Source organism: Rhinopithecus roxellana, chromosome 11, assembly GCF_007565055.1.
Source record: "Rhinopithecus roxellana isolate Shanxi Qingling chromosome 11, ASM756505v1, whole genome shotgun sequence".
NCBI classification, from domain to species: domain Eukaryota; kingdom Metazoa; phylum Chordata; class Mammalia; order Primates; family Cercopithecidae; genus Rhinopithecus; species Rhinopithecus roxellana.
Genome location: NC_044559.1, coordinates 73,292,894 through 73,314,796, shown reverse-complemented (window position 1 = coordinate 73,314,796; position 21,903 = coordinate 73,292,894). Strand labels below are relative to the sequence as shown.

General features: G+C 43.7%; 1 protein-coding gene across 3 annotated transcripts in view; it reads right to left on the bottom strand.

The window, feature by feature from the left end:
* Positions 1 to 21,903, bottom strand: part of CPN1 (carboxypeptidase N subunit 1) — a 52,623-nt gene that overhangs the window by 17,024 nt on the left and 13,696 nt on the right. For all 3 annotated transcript variants that reach the window (XR_004059917.1, XM_030940011.1, XM_030940010.1), the window contains 4 exons: positions 16,692 to 16,888; positions 9,972 to 10,127; positions 5,423 to 5,605; positions 3,846 to 3,957 (listed from right to left, as the gene is read on the bottom strand). Coding sequence is in view for 2 of the 3 variants with exons in the window: in XM_030940011.1 (XP_030795871.1) it covers positions 3,846 to 3,957; positions 5,423 to 5,605; positions 9,972 to 10,127; positions 16,692 to 16,888 (648 nt within the window). In the remaining variant the exon portion in view is untranslated. The remainder of the gene's footprint in view (positions 1 to 3,845; positions 3,958 to 5,422; positions 5,606 to 9,971; positions 10,128 to 16,691; positions 16,889 to 21,903) is intronic.

Below are 21,903 nucleotides of genomic sequence, written 5' to 3'. Positions count from 1 at the left end.
TTTAACGGATATAGAGTTTCACTTTTTTTTTTTTTTTTTTTTTTTTGAGACGGAGTCTCGCTCTGTCGCCCAGGCTGGAGTGCAGTGGCCGGATCTCAGCTCACTGCAAGCTCTGCCTCCCGGGTTTACGCCATTCTCCTGCCTCAGCCTCCTGAGTAGCTGGGACTACAGGCGCCCGCCACCTCGCCCGGCTAGCTTTTTGTATTTTTTAGTAGAGACGGGGTTTCACCATGTTAGCCAGGATGGTCTCAATCTCCTGACCTCGTGATCCGCCCGTCTCAGCCTCCCAAAGTGCTGGGATTACAGGCTTGAACCACTGCGCCCGGCCGAGTTTCACTTTTATAAGCTGAAAAGAGTTCTGGAGATGAGTGCTGGTGGTGACTGTACAACATCATTACAAATGTACCTAATAATACAGAATCAGATGCTTAAAAATTATTCCAATGGTAAATTTCACGTTATGTATATTTTACCACAATAAAAATGAAGCGGGGTGCCTGTAATCCCAGCACTTTGGGAGGCTGAGGCGGGCAGATCACTTGAGGTCAGGAGTTTGAGAACAACCTGACCAACGTGGTGAAGCCCCGTCTCTACTAAAAAGACAAAAATTAGCCAGGTGTGGTGGTGGTTCCCTGTAGCACCAGCTACTCGGGAGGCTGAGGCAGGAGAATTGCTTGAACCGGGAGGCAGAGGTTGCAATGAGCCGAGATAGAGCCACTGCACTCCAGCCTGGGTGACAGAGAGAGACTCCATCTCAAAATAAATAAATAAATAAATAAATAAATAAATAAATAAATAAATAAGAAAAAAATATCACTTACTTTTCAAGCTGTTGAGTACAAGCAAGCTGTTACAGAAAGAATGGGGAAAGTTGAAGAATAATAACTATAGCCTATTAAACTGGCTCTCTCCAAACAGTATAGAGGTTCCTTAAAAAACTAAAAACAGAACTACCAGTTGATTCAGCAATCCCACTGCTGCGTATATACCCAAAACAAAGGAAATCAGTATATTGAAGAGTTATCTGCACTCCCGTGTTTGCTGCAGCACTATTCACGATAGCCAAGATTTGGAAGCAAGCTAAGTGTCCATTAGCAGATGAATGGAGAAAGAAAATGTGGCAGGGTTACACGATAGAGTACTATTCAGTCATTAAAAAAATAAGATCCTGTCATTTGCAAAAACAGGGATGAAGCCAGGCACAGAAAAACAGATTTTGCACATTCTTTCTCATTCGTGGGAGCTAAACATTTAAATAATTGAACTCATGAAAATAGAGAGGAAGGATGGTTACTGGAGACTGGGAAGGATGGTGGGGGTGGGGAGAATGGGGATGGTTAATAGATACAAAAAATAGAAAGAATAAATGATAGCACAAAAGGGTGACTATCATTAGCAGTAATTTGCTGTACCTTTTGGAATAACTGAGGGAGTACAGTTAGAATGTTGGTAACACAAAGAAATGAATGCTTGAGGGGATGGACATCTCATTTACTCTGATGTAATTATTACACATTGTAGGCCTGTATTAAAATATCACATATACCCCTTAAATATATACACTTCGCATGTATCCATAAAAATTTAAAAATGCTTGAATAAAATAAATAAGTAAATTGGTTCTCTCCATGCATTAGAATCACCTAGAAGGCTGAGCCTTCTGGCTAAATACAGCTTGCTGGGCTTCACCCCCAGAGTTTCTGATTCAGTAGGTATGAGGTGGGGTGCAACTTATTAGAAATGTACATTTCTAATAAGTTCCCAGCTCATGCTGATATGCTAATCAAGAGACCACACTGTTGGAAGAATCAATTTGATAAATGTAATGACCTTGGAATTGTACTAGCTTAGTTTAGGGCAATGATTCTCAGTGGAGGCATGGGCCTTGCTGTCTCAGAGGATGGAGAGGGAGAGGGAGGAGAGAGAGAAAAAAAGAACAAGCATTTGAAAAATGCTTTGAAATTTGAAAAAGTATGTTGGTTATTTTCAATTTGGAGGGCAAAATATATTTTGCTTTACTAATGCAAACTAAAGAAAGTAACTTTAAAAAAATGTAAAATTATGTGTGTGTATTTATTTATTTTTCAGAGACAGGGTCTTGCTCTGCTGCCCAGGCTGGAGTGCAGCATCATGATTATAGCTCACTGTAGCCTCGAACTCCCACCCTAAGCCATCCTCCCACCTCAGCCTCTCAAAGTGCTGGGATTACAAGTATGAGCCACTGCGCCCAGCAGTGCCTTGTATTCAAGCAAGTTTTCGTCCCCAGTCTACCCTCCCAGTACATGGCAACTCCTCAGTTTTGCACCTCTTCTACTCTCCACAGGACCAGCTACCAACTCAGCTCTCACCAATCTGCCGCCTGGGCCATGGCCAGGTCAGATGTGAGGGGATGGGGAAAGACAGATGCTAGAGAATGATTCCTAAAAGAACCCAGCTTCTTGCTCCAGACTCTTCTCTATCCTTCAATCCAGTGAAGGTTCATAAACAAAGGTTCTATCTTGACCCCTGGTCACGGGGAAGGCCCAGGGGATAGGGACAGAAGTCTCTTGTGGAGGTTTCTGCTCTTGAAGCCTACATTATCAATAGCCAGTGTCCATGGCAAACCCCTGCTTGTTGGGGCCAGGCAGTCAGGGTCCAGGGAGCGTATTTCAGGGGAACTGGTTGTGCCCAGGCCAGATCCTCTGCTCATCTGTTGGTATGTGAGGCATATATCTGTGCTACTTTTTAAAATACAATTACAACATTTATAAGCCAGGCATTTCCAAATGCCTTATGTGTATTATTTTATTTAATACTTATATTAAAATTATGAGGCAAGTATTCACTTTTTTTTTGGAGTCTCACTCTGTTGTCCAGGCTGGAGTGCAGTGGTACAGTCTTGGCTCAATGCACTGCAGCCTTGACCTCCTGGGCTCAGGTGATCATCCCACCTCAGCCTCCCCATTAGCTGGGACTACACGTGTGCACCACTGTGACTGGCTTTTTTTTTTTTTTTTTTTTTTTTTTTTTTGGTAGGGGGATGAGGTCTTGCTATGATGCCTAGGCTGGTCTCAAACTACTGGCCTCAAGAGATTCTCCCTTCTTGGCCTCCCAAGGTGCTGGGATTATAGGCATGAGTCACCATGCCTGGCCTTATTATTCTTAATTACAGATGAAGAAATGAAAGCACAGAAAGAATAAGTAATTATCCCAGAGCCACATGACTAGTACATGGGCAAGCCAGGTTTCAACCCAATCTACTCTCAGATCCCACAAGTGACTATATTATTTTCCTCCTATGTACTAATTTACTGTGTAAACCACCAGTTTTACAGGACCAAAAGGTGTCCCTACCTTAGTTTTTTTGTTTTTGTTTTTGTTTTTGTCTTTTGAGACCGAGTCTCACTCTGTCGCCCAGACTGGAGTGCAGTGACACGATCTCGGCTCACTGCAAACTCCGCCTCCTGGGTTCATGCCATTCTCCTGACTCAGCCTCCTGAGTAGCTGGGACTACAAGCGCCCGCCACCATGCCTGGCTAATTCTTTTGTATTTTCAGTAGAGACAGGATTTCACCATGTTAGCCAGGATGGTCTCGATGCCCTGACCTTGTGATCTGCCTGCCTCGGCCTCCCAAAGTGCCGGGATAACAGGCGTGAGCCACTGTGCCCAGCCATCCCCACCTTAGTTTTAAAGAATCACGAGATGATGACTAAATGTCAACCTGAGACTTCCCCATTTTCCAGATCTCAACCTGAGTGCAAAACTCCATGCTATTCCCATTGTTTCCCTGAGAAAACTGGGAATTTAGAAGGAGCAATGAGCACTATTCCACTTCAGCTTGAGCAGTTCCCAGGACTCCCTTTACCCTTGCTGAGAGAATACCAGGAAGCCCCATTGGTGATGCCATCTGGAAAGTAATCTCCACAGTTCCAACCTTGGTACATCCATCCATGTGCATAGGAGTAGACCTTGGCCAGCTAGAGGAAAAGCAGGCAGAAAACGACCTTGATGAGTCCCAACTCAAATGGCAATGCTCCTACTCACAACGAGGGTGAAGCCAAGAAGCCCTGCTAGGTACATAAACAGTGGATTATTTGCTTTAGTGAAAGAAAATAGGATCAGGGATAGAGACAGCATGTGTATGTGTGTGTGTATGAGTGTGTGTATGTAGGTGAGTATGTGTGAATGCATGTGTGTGAATGTGACTGTGTGTCTAAGAGAGTATATGTGTAGTAGACTAGAGTTAGGAGATCTGTATTCTGATTTTGTCACTATCTTGGGGCTGAGTTTTCTCTTGTGCAAAGTCAGGAGTCGCACTAGATGATATTGAAGATTCCTTGTTTTTGTGCCATTTTCTAGCCGAATTTTGTCAAATAAATCAAGGAGTAAGTAAGGCAAGACTTCTCCAGGAAAAGTAATGTGTATTTGGGGGGTGAGAGGTGTGTGTTGGAGGGAGAGGAATATATTTGAACTCTACAATTCTCCTTCATTACCATTTACTATACAGTGGACAAAGTGAGATCAATGGAGAAAAAACAATGTGCTATTCACCATGTAGTACATTAATGATTGATACTTAATATCATTAATGTTCATTTATATTATATAGATACATATTAATATATTAGTACTTTTTTTTTTTTGAGATGGAGTTTCACTCTTGTTGTTCAGGCTGGAGTGCAGTGGTGCAATCTTGGTTCACCACAACCTCCACCTCCCGGGTTCAAGCGATTCTCCTGTCTCAGCCTCCCGAATAGCTGGGATTACAGGCACCTGTCACAATGCCCAGCTAATTTTTATATTTTTAGTAGAGACGGGGTTTCACCATGTTGGGCAGGCTGGTCTCAAACTCCTGACCTCAGGCAATCCGTCCGCCTCGGCCTCCCAAAGTGCTGGGATTACAGGTGTGAGTCACCGCACCAGGCCAATAATTACAAATTTATTATATTATACCATTTTATATGTTAATATAAAATTAATGTCAACATTGATTTTATTCTACTGTTTTGAACTGTTATTTAAACCTTTTTCATGTAGTCTATTTTTCTTTTTTTCTTTAAGACCCCACCTAATACCATCACAGTCTATTTTTCATTAATGTGGATATATTATCATAAAATTCTACTTTAGACCCCCCCAAAATTCACATTTAATGACACTAGCGCTATTAGTCTTCGGGCATATTTCTTGCTCATCATTAGCCTAAGTATTTTCTGCATCGTGGTAATTACTATAAAGCTTTCTTTGTATTTACTTTTTTATGAATCTATGGCTTATTATTCAAAACCAAATGTCATTTACTAGACTGTAAGCACCTCACAAGCAAGCGGTATTTTCAATTATTTTCTGTGGCCTCGCACTGAAAAAGGGTCTGTTACTGACCTGAAGCTCATCTCCTGAGCCCCAAGTTCCCCTGGCCGGACAAGCAGTCGCTCCACATACCTTCTGGAAAAGCTTGTCGTCAGGCGTGGGGGTGTTGGCGGTGCGGCGGACCCCTCGAACCCGGTGCTCAAAGGACTTGTCATACGGGTAATTGGCCACCACCGCCCCTCCGTGGAGATTGGCTGAAAGAACAAAGTTGAAGGAGTGCATCCACCGGATCACCGCCCGGGTCTCGGGTTCCACCTGGGAGGAGGCGAGAGGTTGGCGGTGAAGGGGCAACTAAGGCTACCAAACAAACGGCGGTTAGAGTAAGTCTGTCAGGAAGTGGCCTGATGATATCAAATGTCTGAATGAAACAGTGAGCGTCCTGGCGGCTATGAAAAGTGGAGATGGGGAAATGTCAACCTTTGGAATGATGGTTTCAACAATGGAGTGTGTAGAACTTTTTTCAAACTGAAATCTTAAGGCTGGGGGCGGTGGCTCAAGCCTGTAATCCCAGCACTTTGGGAGGCCGAGACGGGCGGATCACGAGGTCAGGAGATCGAGACCATCCTGGCTAACACGGTGAAACCCCGTCTCTACTAAAAAATACAAAAAACTAGCCGGGCGACGAGCGAGGTGGCCGGCGCCTGTAGTCCCAGCTACTCGGGAGGCTGAGGCAAGAGAATGGCGTGAACCCGGGAGGCGGAGCTTGCAGTGAGCTGAGATCTGGCCACTGCACTCCAGCCTGGGCGACAGAGCGAGACTCCGTCTCAAAAAAAAAAAAAAAAAGAAATCTTATGTGGAATCCCAATATACAAAATAGGTAAACAGAGAGCATTTAGGGCAAGGAAACTATTCTGTATGATACCATAATGGTGGCTATATATCATACCTTTGTTGAAACCCAGAGAGTCCACAACACCAAGAGAGCAGTAAGGTAACTAAGGACTCAGAGCGCTCATAATGAGTCAAGGTAGGTTCATGACTGACTGTGATAAACACACCCCTCTGGGGTAGGACGCTGATGGTGGGGTAGGTGGAGTGGGGCAGGGAGTATATGAGAACTCTGTACTTTTTGCTCAATTTTGCTGTGAACCTAAAACTATCCTAAAAAAACAAAGTCTGTTGAGAGAGAAAGAAAGGGAGAGAGAGAGAGGATTTTTTTTGTTTTTGTTTTGTTTTGTTTTGTTTTTTGAGACAGGGTCTCACTCTGTCACCCAGACTGGAGTGCAGTGGTGCAGTCTCAGTTCACTGCAGCCTCCATCTCCCGGACTCCAGCGGTGCCCCTACCTCAGCCTCCCTAGTAGCTGGGACTACAGGCATGCAACAACACACCTGGCTAATTTTTGTATTTTCTGTAGAGATGGGGTTTTGCCATGTTACCGAGGCTGGTCTTGAACTCCTCAAGCAATCTGCACATCTCGGCCTCCCAAAGTGTTGGGATTACAGGCCTAAGCCACCATTCCCACCCAAAAAAGAGAAGTTCTGTATGAAGAGATACCATGATTGGAGAGCTCGGAGCCCCAGCTTGGCCTCTCTCTGGACCCTAGAAAAGGGTTTCCCATTTTGCCACTGCTCCAGTGACTTCTAAGTCATCTTAGCAGAAATTTAGGACTCCAATAAATCAATCTGAAAAATGCTAGTTTACAGTGATGGTTTTTAACCTCCTCCTTCCCTGCTGTAACGTTGACATGTAGAACACACACCTGTGGTCATATCCAAATTTCATGGGTTAGACATACTGTCAGATGGGCCAGTCTTGGCTAAGCAGTGAAATTCCACCCTTTCTCTTGCATACTATATTGCTAGTGAGTGACAGTATGCCAAAGAAAGCCTTGAATCCACTTGGACTTGCAGCATAAGTAAATAATTTACAGTCTGCAGCATTTTTCCTCCTCTCAGGATAAACAAGCTTAGAGATTATGTAGTGTTACTGTGTTAATGGCTCCTCCTGGACCACAGTCAGCTCTAAAGGTTCCATCTTTTCCATCCCAAGGGGACTGGATAAATAGGGTTGAGTCTCAATCAGAATGGATATAATTGCGAGGGCACCAGTCTTGGTCTGTGACCAGGGCTCAGACCCTCTGGGGCAGTTCTGTCTTTGTGTCCTAAGCCTCTATCAGAACAAGGCCAGCTTCTCACTGTTCCTCTTCCTCAAGGCTGTTCCATCTAGAGCCAGGGAAACCTCATTGCTTTTCCCCTAAAATTTAGACAGAGGATTGAGTGGGAGCCTAGTTATCCTTGATTCAATTACCTTATTTTACTTAGAGAAACAAGTGTAATACATCAGAACATTCTTCTGGTTGGATATGCTGACTAACACAAAGTTCTTTGCTTTTTGGTTTTGTTTTTTTTTGAGATGGAGTCTCGCTTTGTCGCCCAGGTTGGAGTGCAGTGATGCTATCTGCAACCTCCGCTATCTGGGTTCAAGCGATTCTCCTGCCTCAGCCTCCCAGGTAGCTGGGATTACAGGCACCCACCATCACACCCGGCTAATTTTTGTATTTTTAGTAGGATGGGGTTTCACCATGTTAGCCAGGCTGGTCTCGAACTCTTGATTTCAGCTGATCCGTCTGCTTCTGCCTCCCAAAGTGCTGGGATTACAGGTGTGAGCCACTGTGCCCAGCCTTACAAAGTTACTTTTTATTTACTATTTACTTGAACCAAGAGGATAGTTGCTGTTTGAAATCTAACATGTCAGCATGGCTTTTGCTTCATTTTCAAGGGAGAAAAAAATCCCAGAATATTCCATTTGGGAAACTCCCAATTAAAAGGCTTACACCTGCTTTGCTTTTCTTTCCCCAGTCTCTAAGTTTAGACATTCACAAATAGAACATTTCAAACTATCCCACACAGCGTGATCACCAGGGCTGGCAGTGATGCTCAGAGGATGCCTAGTTATTTTCAGAAGCAGGCCCACCAGCAGGGTGAAACCACTCATGTTACCAAGGACTTCCATTACAGGCCTTTTGGAGAGTGAGGCCTAGGAATATTGAATGGGATCCTCCGATTGGAAGAGTAAGGGAAATCAGGGAGGGTATAGTAATGATAAAGTAGTCAAGGGTCATATAGAAAGGGAAAAGGGGCCAGGTGCAGTGGCTCATGCCTGTAATCCTAGCACTTTGGGAGGCTGAGGCGGGCGGATCACAAGGCCAGGAGTTCGAGACCAGCCTGACCAACATGGTAAAACCCTGTCTCTATTAAAAATACAAAAATTAGCTGGGCATGGTGGCATGTCCTGTAATCCCAGCTACTCAAGAGGCTGAGGCAGGAGAATCGCTTGAACCTGGGAGGCGGAGGTAGTAGTTAGCCAAGATTGTGCCACTGCACTCCAGCCTAGGGTAAAAAAGCAAGACTCTGTCTCCCCCCGCCCCCCCCCAAAAAAAGGAAAGAAAGAAAAAGAAAAAAAGGGAAAAGAAAAAACTAAAGGTTAGATTCCCTGAACTTTTTTTTTTTTTTTTTTGGCGGACAGGGTCTGTTGCTCTGTCACCTGGGCTAGAGCAGGCAGGACAATAGTTCACTGTAACCTTGAACTCTTTAACTCCTGGGTTCAAGGGATCCTCCCAAATAGCTAAGTCTATGACATGTGTCACCACACCCAGCTAAATTTTGTATTTTTCTTTTGTAGAGATGGGGCCTCACTATGTTGCCCAGGCTGGTCTCAAACTCCTGGCCTCAAGCAGTCCTCCCATCTCAGCTTCCCAAAGTGCTGGGATTACAGGCGTGAGACATCACACCCAGCCTGAACCTCTTTCCATAGCTAATTGTTGGTAAGCATACAGCTTATCACATGTAAGGCAGACTTCTCTATAGAATGATTCTGTCCACATTCTAGCATAGTAGAAAGAATGTTGGAATAAGAATCAGAAGGCCTGTGTCTTCATCCTGATTCCATCAATCATTACCTGTGAGAATGTAAATTATTTTCTCTCTAAGTGTAATAGCTATAAAACAGAGATGGATAACACTGCTTGGTGCATTTCACATGATGTCGTGATCAGCTGAAACTGGCTGTGGAATAATTTTGGAAAACTGTTAAGAACCATGCAACCAAATGATACTGCTTTCATATCCTTCACCACAATCACCACTAATGTGAAACATTTAACCGGGCATTGTGGCTCACGCCTGTAATCCCAACACTTTGGGAGGCCAGGTGGGCAGATCACGAAGTCAGGAGTTCAAGACCAGCCTGGCCAACATGGTGAAACCCCGTCTCTACTAAAAATACAAAAATTAGTTAGGTGTGGTGGTGTGCACCTTTAATCCCAGCTACTCAGGAGGCTGAGGCAGGAGAATCGCTTGAACCCGGGAGGCGGAGGTTGCAGTGAGCTGAGATCGCACCATTGCACTCCAGCTTGGGCGACACAGCGAGACTCCATCTGAAAAAAACAAAAAGAAAAAAAAATCATTTAGTGAGTGTGTGCTTCATGGAGGGCTCTATGCTGAGGGAGAAAAATACAAAGACACAGAAGAAATAGATATTATTGATTTAGATGGGTTAACACTGACTTGAGTTGATGCTTAAATCTTGCTTGTTTAGTTGATGTAAAGATGGCTTAGCAGTCTTTCTCAAGAAATTCCAGATGCTGATTTACCTGCTTTGTTTGCAAATTTCATCTCCTACCTGACTTTTCCAGTTGTCTGGAAGGGGCAGGTGGTGGTTGGGGCCTCCATACTTCTCGTTGTAGTAGATATAGGTATTGAGATCAGGGAAGTTACGGTTCAGGTCCACTCCATTTGCATTGTTCCTGCCAACTAGATACCCAGGCTTGTTTGGGCCCTAAGGAGAAAATGAAAAGATGAAAAATGAAAGTTTCAGATTGAATCCTATATTTTTAACTTTTTTTTTTTTTTTGGAGACAGGTTCTCACTCTGTTGCCCAGGCTGGAGTGCAGTGGTACAATCTTGGCTCACTGCAACCTCTACCTACTAGGCTCAAACAATCCTCCCACCTCAGTCTCCTGAGTAGCTGGGATTACAAGCACATGCCACCACACCTGCTAATAGTTCTTTATTCTTTTCTTTTTTTGGTAGAGATGAGGCTGGTTGCCCAGGCTGGTATCAAACTCCTGGGCTCAAGTGATCCACCCACCTCACCCTTCCAAAGTGCTGAGAGGCCAGGTGCAGTGGCTCACGCCTATAATCTCAGCACTTTGGGAGGCGGAGGCAGGTGGATCACTTGAGGTCAGGAGTTCAAGATCAGCCTGGCCCAAATGGTGAAACCCCATCTCTACTAAAAAATACAAAAATTAGCTGGGTGTGGTGGCACGTGCCTGTAGTCCCAGCTACTTGGGAGGCTGAGGCAGGAGAATTACTTGAACCCAGGAAATGGAGGTTGCAGTGGGCCAAGAACACGCCACTGTACTAGAGTCTGGGTGACAGAGCAAGGCTCTGTCTAAAAAAAACAAACCAGACAAAGTGCTGAGATTACAGGCTAGAGCTACCGCATGCAGCCATGAATCCTATATTTGAAGAACATTGTATAGTTCTTAGATATTAGCTTCATCAAATGATGTAACATTTTTTTTTCCTTTAGTGCCCATCACAGGAAGATGAATCATTTTCATCTTTAACTTATCCAAAGTCACAGTGGTGTGCTTCAAGTTCCCTGTAGATCACATGTAAGAGGTACATACCTCAAGAGAAGTTCTAGTAAGAGTAGGGTGTTTCAGGATCATGGGAACCCCAATGTTTTATGAACAGTTTTATTGAGATATAATTCATATACTGTAGAATTCACTCATTTCAAATGTACAATTCAATGAATTTTAGTATGTTTACAGAGTTGTATAACTATCATTGCAATCTGATTTTAGAACATTTCTGTGACACTAAATAGACACCTCATTCCCATTTACAGTCACTTCTCATTTTCACCCCAGACCTAGGTAATAACTTTCTGTCTCCTTAGACTTGCCTCTTCTGGACAGATCACATAAGTGGGTCATACATTATCTGTTCTTTTGTGGGTTCCCCCCCCCCACTGGACATAATGTTTGTGAGGTTCATCTATGTTGTAGCATGTATCAGTACTTCATTTATTTCTATTGTTGCATAGTTCCATTACATGGATTTACCACATTTTGTTCATCCATTCACCAGTATGAGTATTAGTTTAATACTATTAGTATTAGGAAACTGTCTTAGTTTCCTAGGGCTGCCATAACAATCACCACAAACTAAGTGGCTTATAACAACAGCAATTTATTCTCCAATTTATTCTCTGGAGGCTAGAAGTTGTAATCAAGTCAACTGGAGGGGCAGCACACTCTCTGGTCCCCTTCTTTGCTTCTTTCAGCTTGTGGTGGCCGGAGGCAGTCCTTGGCATTCCTTGGCTCGTAGATTCATCACTCTAATTTCTGCTTTCATCTTTACATGGCCTCCTCCCCAGTCTGTCCACATCTCTATTCACAGATTTCTTTCTTCTTACAAGGACACCAGGTATGCTGGATTTAGAGTCCATCCTGATCTTATGTGACCTCATCTTAACTTAATTGTATCCGTAAAGACCCTCAGTAGGCCCTCCACATCCATGGGTTCCACATCTGTGGACTCAACCAACCTCTGATTGAAAATGTAGTTGGCCTATAATGGTTGCATCTGTACTGAACATGTACATACTTTTTTCTTGTCATTATTCCTTAAACAGTACATTATAACAACTGTTTACATAGCATTTACATTGTACTGGGTAACATAAGTAATCTAGGGATGATTTAAAGTATATAGGAGGATGTGCATAAGTTATGTGCAAATACTATGCCATTTTATATAAGGGACCTGAGCATCTGAGGATTTTGGTATTGGTGGGGGGCCCTGGAACCAATCACCTACGGATACTGAAGGATGACTATGTATTGCCAAATAAGGTCAGAGTCACAGATTTCAGGTGAATGCGAATTTTGGCGAAAGGTGATAGGGGGAGATTCGTGGATATTTGGGTTGTTTTCACCTTTTGGCTATTGTTAATAATGCTGCTTTGAATATCCATGCACAAGTCTTTGTGTGGATGTATGTTTTCATTTCCTCTGGGTAGATATCATAAGTAGAACTGCCGAGTCATAAGGTAAGTCCATGTTTAACTGTTTTTTGTTTATTTGTTTTTTGAGACAGGGTCTCACTCTGTTGCCCAGGCTGGAGTGTAATGGCATGATTATGGCTCACTGCAGCCTCAACCTCCTGGGCTCAGGTGATCCTCCCACCTCAACCTCCTGGTAGCTGGTACTTACAGGTATGAGCCACAACACCTGGCTAATTTTAAATTATTTGTAAAGATGGGGTTTTGCCATGTTGCCTAGGCTGATCTCGAACTTCTGGGCTCAAGCGATCCACTTACCTCCCAAAGTGCTGGGATTACAGACATGAGCCACTATGGCCTTATGTTTAATTTTTTGAAAAACTGTTCAACTGTTTTTCAAAGTGGTTACACTAGAGAAACTCACTCCTCCCCCTTTCAAAAAATTTAGGATCCTTGTTTATCTTTCTTCTGAGCTATATCAACTTTCTGGATCCCTTCATTTCTCTGTCCATATTTCAGGTTTTATCATTTATTTGCCTATGTATTCACTCACTCATTAGGTCATCTATTTAGTCAACCAACATTTACTTAAGTCCTTCTCTATCCAGAGCTCTCAGATAGACACTGAGGAAAGAGACAAGTGAGACATTGTAGTCTAGCCTTCTAGGAATTCATAGTACACATGGGGAGATGCATATACACATAAATAATTAAATACATAGAGCGATAGAATAGAGATATGTTACAAGGCTCATTCAAAATTGAAATTCCATTTAACGTTTTGTGTGGCATTGGAGAAGGGAAATAGTGCCAAGTGGGTCCCTGTAGACTGAGAAGGTGGAGCCCAAATTGTAGGCTGTTACTAGAAGTGAATGAATGGATGCCAGGAAGCTAGAATCTCACAGATGAACTGCCGCTCTCATATTTTCACTTTTCTAAGCAATAAAATGTGGCAGATTACATTTTTTTCTAAGAATTCAGTATTATTCTCAGATTTCTCCTCTTTTCATGGCACCCTGCTTGGATTTCATTCTTAGATCCCATTGAAAATATAATTGTTCTGAAGTTCCTTTAAGTTTCCTACATCAGTTCTGTTCCAGTGGAAAACATTTATTGGATCTTTGATTTTGGTGTACACTTCTGTGACATAATGATTTTCTTTATGCTTCCAGGGGCTTGTCACTGCTTGCTTATTTATATCAAGGCAGCTCTTGACCGTCAGCATAAACAGCTATGAGCATTATCCACTGATTTCCCTGCACACTGGTCAATAGTTAGATTGGCAGGAAAGGGCTTCCCCTAACAGAAGATTTCATAAACAGGGCTAGTGTGGTGTTTCCTATTACTGCTGTAACAAACTACCATAAAGTTAGTGGTTTAAAACAGCACGAGTGTATTGTCTCATAGTTTTGGAGGTCAGAAGACTAAAACAGGTCTCACAGCCCTAAAAGCAAGGTGTCAGCGGGCTACGTTCCTTCATGGGACTAGGGGAATCTGTTCCCTGACTTCTCTAGCTTCTAGAGACCATTCACATTCCTTGGGTCTTCCACTTTTTTTTTTTTTTTTTTTTTTTTTTTTTTGAGACAGAGTTTTGCTCTTGTTTTCCAGGCTGGAGTGCAATGGCATGATCTCAGATCTCGGCTCACCGCAACCTCCACCTCCCAGGTTCAAGTGATTCTCCTGCCTCAGCCTCCCAAGTAGCTGGGATTACAGGCATGTATCACCACGCCCGGCTAATTTTGTATTTTTAGTAGAGACAGGGTTTCTCCATGTTGGTCAGGCTGGTCTCAAACTCCCAACCTCAGGTGATCTGCCCGTCTCAGCCTCCCAAAGTGCTGGGATTACAGGCATGAACCACAGCGCCCGGCCAAGGATCTTCCATCTTTAAAGCTAGCTGCGTAACATCTTCAGATCTCTCTCTGACTGGGACCTTGGTCTCCCTCTTCTACATTTAAAGGACCCTTGTCATTGATTACACTGGGCCCCATCCCCCCACAATACTCCAGGTTATTTTAAGGTCAACTAATTAGCAACCTTAGTTCCATCTGCAACCTTAATTCCTCCTTGCCCAGTAACATAACATATTCATAGGTTCTGAGGATTAGGACGTGAACATCTTTGGTGGGGGGCATTATTCTGGCCACCTACACATGGCTTTAAAGTCTGGTGGCCAGGAAGTTCTTCTCTGTGTAGCCACGCAGACAGCTTGCCTCTGGGTATGGCAGATATATCTGAGAGTCTGAGAACCTGATGGGTCCTCTTGGGTTCAGGTTCAAGATCTGGTCCCTCTGAACAAGAACACAGCAGGTGAGCAGAGTTAACCAGCTTCCCAGAAATGGCTCTAAGATTCAGTGGACTGGCAGGGGTTTTCCCCACTCCCTCCCACCCCAACTACTGCAATGGATGTGAGCAGGACTGAGCTGGTTCTCCACTCTCCCCACTGCAACACAGGAAAGGGCTAATAGAAGGAAATCAGCTAGGCTGGAATTCCCTCCCACACCTCTCTCCAATTTTCCTGCTCTTTGGCAACTCAGGTCTTGAGGAAGAGTAGTGGGCACCACCCTGATTTCCAGTGGTGAAAGAAAGTTATCTTTCTTCATCTGTTGAGTAATTTTAACAGGAAGTGGTGAGACTGCAAGAGTCAAGTTTGTGTTTGGTTCAATGCCCTGGCTCTATCGCTCTCTCTGTCTCTACTTACCCCCCGGCCCTATCCTCAAGTCAGTTTAAAATATGCTTTAACGTACTCTCCCCCCAAGAAAATCCCGCCTTTTTAATTTAATTTAATTTTAATTTTAATTTTTTGAGACAGAGATTCGTTCTTGTTGCCCAGGCTGGAGTGCAATGGCAAAATCTTGGCTCACCACAACCTCTGCCTCCTGGGTTCAAGCGATTCTCCTGCCTCAGCCTCCTGAGTAGGTGGAATTACAGGCATGTGCCACCATGCCCAGCTAATTTTTTGTATTTTTAGTAGAGACAGGGTTTCTCCATGTTGGTCAGGCTGATCTCGAACTCCCAGCCTCAGGTGATCCGCCCACCTCGGCCTCCCAAAGTGCTGGGATTACAGGCGTGAACCACCGCGCCCGGCCAAAAACCCTGCCTTTTAAACACAGCTTTTAAAGGAACATCTCCATTGCATAAAGCAGATGGATGCTTGGCCTCACCCTTGACAATACTAACTCAGTAGGTCTGGGATGGGACCTGGGAATCTGTATTTCAAAATCTTCACCTGTGATTCTGATGCACAGCCACAAAAGATTTAATGTTAGGCATATTGGTCTGAAACACTTGATTCAGGCACATTGATTTAAAGTTAGGCACATCAGTCTGAAACACTTAAGATGTTAATAATAAGACAAATGTTAGGCACACTGACATTTTGAATTTATGTTAGAAAATAAAGTAAAAAGTCCTGCCAGGCATGGTGGCTCATACCTGTAATCCCAGCACTTTGGGAGGCTGAGGCAGGTGGATCACCTGAGACCAGGAGTTTGAGACTAGCCTGACAACCTGGCGAAATCCCGTCTCTACTAAAAATGCAAAAAATTAGCTGGGCATGGTGGCACATGCCTATAGACCCAGCTACTCGAGGACTGAGGCAGGAGAATTGCTTGAACCTGGGAGGCAGAAGTTGCAGTGAGCCAAGATCGCACCACTGCACTCCAGCCTGGGCAACAAAGCAAGACTCCATCTCAAAAAAAAAAAAAAAAAAAAAAAAGTCCTTAGACATTTTTTCTTATTGGGCCCACTGCAAATATAACTCTAAAATATAGAATCAATAGGTTAAATACTATACTAGTAGAGGAAACAACTCTATGGAAATATAATACAGTATGAAGAATCTAGAATTAGCCCCCTACCCCCCAATTCTGTGGAAAGCCTGTTGTCCTTGATATTTTCTCCACAAATGCAAATGGAAATGTAGTGTGGAAGGAAGAAAGGTATTTAGGGTTTGAAGCTAAAAGTTCAGGAAAGGAGCTTTGTTTTGCAATATCCCTCCACATCTGTTGAGTATTTTCCAGGTTACAAAGTGTTGTCACAGATATTGCCACATTAATCCTCACAATAAAACCCTGAGGTCATCTGGAAAGGTGTTGAGGGAATGCAGGCTCAGACAGAGCCCACGTTTATTGCCTGAGGTGCTGTAGGACTGAACCCACCTCTTCATACTTTCTTATATTTCTGATGGATTTTTTCTCTTGACTATTTAATCTTTTACTTTTAACATTTATGACATTTACAGTGGGACAGAGAGGGAATCTTGTCCACTGGCCTTTATTTCCTAAGAAGGCCTTGATCTCTCCCCGGCATCTCCCTTGGACCTCGTACCTGAGCAGCAGCCACCTCGTAGCCGTCGGGGTTCATGGATGGCAGGATGTGAATGCGCGTGTCCTGGATGAGCCGGACAATGCGCTGGTTCCTGTTCCGGAACTCCTCGCACAGAAACTCTGACAGCTGCAGCATCAGCTCACGGCCCAGCGCTTCGTTGCCATGCATGTTCCCCACGTACTTGACCTCCGGTTCCACTGCAAGGAGGAAATGCAGGGAAGAGAAAAGATGGGGGAAGCTTGGAAGTGCCATTGACGCCTAACCTTGCACGAAGACACTTTTTCTCTTTTTCAGTAATGAATGAAAGAAAATCTCATGCTTTCATTGGGTCTTTTGCAATAATCCCTGAGCCCCTTCCTAACCAATCAGTTATGAAAACTACAAAAATTCATGCCAGGGATAATAATGAGTGCCATTTATTGAACCCTCATAGTGTTCTAGACAGTTATGTTTGATACTGCTAAAATTCACAGAAAACCTGTAAAGTGGGCATTAATAGCCTCAGGGTGAGGGTAATAAGGATGGGAGAGATTAAGTAACTTGTCTGAAGTTGTCTAGCTAACGGCTCTATGGAGGCCCAAGCCCACGTGGCACTTACAGTGCCATTTACAGTAGCATGCTGCTTCTTAGAGACAAACCTTTCAGGATAAGGATGTTTCCCCAGAACCTGCTCTCATGAAGTACTCTAGGTTTTAGCATAACAGCTGCTAATGATCCCAGTTGAAAACTTAATTTTCTTGTCACTTGAAAAGTTTCTTACTCCATCTGAACAAGAACACAGCAGGTGAGCAGAGGTGACCAGCTTCGCAGAGATGGCTCTAAGATTCGGTGGGCTGGCAGGGGTTTTCCCCACTCCCTCCCACCCCACCTACCACAAATAATAGGACTGTGGGCAGGACTGAGCTTTTTCTCCATTCTCCACACTGCAATATGGGAAAACTAAAATCACTCCTTCAAATCCAAGCAGGCCAAGTCTGGAGGCACAGAATAGGAAGGCACCTGCTATGTCTCATGCCTTAGTCTTCTCTTGGGCCATGTTAACTGTTCAACTTGAGGTAAGAATTGAGGATCTGAAAGTTTCTGGCATCACCTAAAGAAAATCATTCTTGCCCTCTTTCAAGAGGTAGGAGAAAAGCTCTTGCCAAATGATTTCTCTTCCACTCAACACTTTCCTGCCTCCATGACTTTTCTGGTTCTGTACCTCTTCATCTTCTCATTTCCAAATCCTTCTCATGACCCTTTTAGGCCCAGTTCACATGATATTCTGTGAAGTCATCTTGGGTTCTCCTTGATGAGAGAGAGCTCTCTGTTGACTTCCCCGGTTTTACCTTTTTCTCTTTTCTTGTCTTTTCTTTTTTCTTTTCTTTTCTTTTCTTTTGAGACAGAGTCTGTCTCTGTCACCCAGTCTGAAGTGCACAATCCCAGCTCACTGCAACCTCCACCTCCTGGGTTCAAGCAATTCTCCTGCCTCAGCCTCCCAATTAGCTGGGTCTACAGGTGCCTGCCACCACACGTGGCTAATTTTTATATTTTTAGTAGAGACGGGGTTTCACCGTGTTGGCCAGGCTAGTCTCAAACTCCTGACCTCAGGTGATCTACCCACCTTGGCCTCCCCAAGTGCTGGGATTACAGGTGTGAGTTATTGCACCCAGCAGGTTTTACCTGTTTTTGTACATGTTCTATTTCCTTGACTGGACCTGGCCTTAGCAGAGTACATAATTTTTAACTTGTGACACCATTCATTATTATTTATCTTAGTATACCTACAGCAGTTTTTCTCAAAGGAATGCTTATAATCCATAAGGATCATGTGGTGGATTTTCCATAGTGGGCATTCTTTAATCTTAGTGTATTTTTTTTTAAATCATAGATTATGTCTTTCTTACTTTTCTTGGTGTTAAAATGTCTTTTCTGATACAAAAGGATGGATATAGAAGATGACAGGTAGTTTTCTTCATATCCTTATTCAGTAAAATAAAATTTGGAAGATATGTTTTAGTTCCCTCCAGTCTCTTATTTATTTAAAAAAGAAAAAACATCTTTTTTAAACTTCTTTATGAAATCTATAGGGAACCACTGCCCTATAGAACTTTGGACAGTGCCCTGTACTTAGTAGATACTTAATATCAGATTCTTTTGGCTCTCCTTTTTCTTTTATTTTCTTTTTTCTTTTTCTTTCTTTCTTTCTTTTTTTTTTTTTTTATTTAGAGACAGGGTCTTGCTCAGTCATTCATGCTGGAGTGCAGTGGCACAATCATAGCTCAGGACAGCCTCTCGAATTCCTCGGTTCAAGCCATCCTCCCGCCTCAGCCTCCTGAGTAGCTGGGACCCCAAGTGCACACCACCACACCAGGCTAATTTTCTAAAAAAATTTATTATAGAGACAAGGTCTCACTATGTTGCCCAGACTGGTCTGAAACTTTTGGCCTCAGGCAATCCTCGCAAAGTACTGGGATTACAGGCATAAGCCACCACAGCTGGCCTCTACTTTCAATATATCTAGAATACAACCACTTCTCATAACAATTACTGCTACCATTTTGGTTCAAGCCCCTGCACCTTCAAGCTTGGTACTATTGGCCATATTAGGTCATTGCAATAAATCTCCCACTTGCTCTCCTTGCAGCTGCCTAGCCCCTTTAAAGTCTATTCTCCAGAGTCAGGGGTTGGCAAAACTTTTTTATAAAGGACTAGAGAGTAAATCCTTTAGGCTTTGTGGGCTGTGTTGTCTCTGTCACAGCTACTCAACTCTTCCAGCAAAAGCAGCCACAGACAAGATAAAAGTGAATGGGCGTGACTGTGTTCCCATAAAACTTCATTTACCAAAACAGGTGGCTGGCCCTTGGGCTGTAGTTTGCTGACCCCTGTTCTGAGTGATCTTTACAAAATTTAAGTCAGATCGTCTCCCTCTTCTGCTTAAAAAACCCTCCAGTGGCTTCTCACTTGACTCAAAGTAAAAGCCCAGATCTTTACCAGGGCTTACAATGCCCTGCATGATCTCCTATTGCCTGGTGTCCCCATCACATGGCTGTGACCTCCTCTCTTGCCCTCCCCTCGTTCACTTGGCTGGAGCCCCACTGGCCCCCTTACTGTTCCTCACATGTGCCAAGCATGCTCCAGAGCATTTCCTTTGCTCTTCCCTCTGCCCGTCATCTTTTCCTCCCCGATATCATCACGGCATGTGCCATCACACCCATCCTTCAGCTCTCTGCTCAAAGCCACCTCAGTGGAGACGCCTCTCCTGAATGCCTCTCCCACCCCTTGTCTTCCTCCATGCCATCCTTATCTCTTTTTCCTGATTTAGTTTTCTCTACAGCACTTATTTCCATCTGATGTAATACATATTTACTCTTTTACCCATTTATTGCCAGTCTTACCCCACTAGAATTTGGGCCCATGAGGGCAGGTTCTTTATTTTATTCTCTGTTTTACTTCCAGAGTCTACAAAAGTGCCTGCATATTGTAGGTGATTGGTAAATATTTGTGGAATGAATGAATGAAAGGAATGAATGGGTGAATAGCAGTTAAAGCGCTTCAGAGAAAAGAGGGAACAGTGAGGGCTAGAGTCCTGTGAAAAAACTTCAAGGAAGGTCTTGAAAGCTAGAAAGTACAGAAGCACCAAGAAGGGAGCTTGGAGTGTTGGGGGCTAACCCCATGATGTCCATGAACACTCACAAGCTTCCACAGTGAACATATGATCTGATTGACAGCAGGATGCTTGCTATGGAAGTGCAATTTCAAAGCGAGGCAATTATCCCAGGTAACCCCATGGCCTTCTTTGAGCCTCCTCCATGCAATATTCTGAATCCCATGGCCAGTCCATGGGGTATGAGGCTTTTAAAGTAGGAAAGTGGGATCATGTCAGGATTTAGGAAAATTTTTCTGGCATCTGTGTACCAAATGGAAGATTCAGAGTACAGCAGTTAGAAGTTAGAGACTTGGTCAGGTGCGGTGGCTCATGCCTGTAATCTCATTACTTTCAGAGGCCAAGGCGGGTGGATCACTTGAGGTCAGGAGTTCGACACCAGCCTGGCCAACATGGTGAAACTCTGTCTCTACTAAAAATTTAAAAAATTAGCCAGGTGTGGTGGCACATGCCTGTAATCCCAGCTACTTGGGAGGCTGAGGCAGGAGAATCGCTTGAACCCGGGAGGCGGAGGTTTCAGTGAGCTGAGATCGTGCCACTGCACTCCAGCCTGGGCAACACAGCAAGACTCTGTCTCAAAAAAAAAAAAAAAAAAAAAAAGAAGTTAGAGACCAGTTAGGGGTTCAGTGCAATCACGTAGGCAGCTTGTCATGGAGTCTGGTCTCAGACGGGATGTGGAAGTGGAGAGGTAAAGGGAGATTTGAAGTTGACAGTTTGAAGGAGGAATTGGTAAGGAAAGAAGTGAGAAATTAGAAACAAATGTCCATCAATATACGGACAGTTAAATATAGTCATGCAATGAGCTATTACACAGTCAAACCCACAATGGTGTAGATCTGCACTTATAGACATGGATGCTATCCATAACAGATTGTGAAATGAGAAGGGCAGTTACAATGCAATTTCATTTTTATAGAAATGATTACATGTATTTGTGTCAGGGGGTTTAAATATGCATAGAAAAAAGTCTGGAAGGATATACATCAATACATTAATGGTGGTGGGATTTGGGGTGAGTTTTATTATTTTTTTTCCTTATCTAATTTCTAAATTTTAATCCAAACATGAATTGCTTTTGTAGTAGAAACAAACTAAAAAAAGGAATCCAGGCTAAGTGTGGTGGCTTACGCTTGTAATGCCAATACTGGGAGGCCCAGGTGGGTGGATCGCCTGAGCCCGGGAGTTTGAGATTAGCCTGGGTAACATGATGAAACCCTGCCTCTACTAAAAATACAAAAATTAGCCGGGCATGGTGGTGCATGCCTGTGGTCCCAGCTACCTAGGAGGCTGAGGGAAAAAGATCACCTGAGCCCAGGAGGTCAAGGCTGCAGTGAGCTGATATCATGCCACTGAATTCCAGCCTGGGCAACAGAGCCAGATCTTGTGTCTCAAAAAAAAAAAAAAAAAAAAAAAAAGAATCCAGTATATAAAACTAACACTCCAGTCCCCAAACTCTGTCTTGAATACCACACTGTCACTCCCTGAAGAGATTTCCCTATACCCTTCTAAGCTTCCTGGCAGAACTGGAAGGGCTCTTTGTTTCTGCCTGTGTCTCCTGAGCCATTG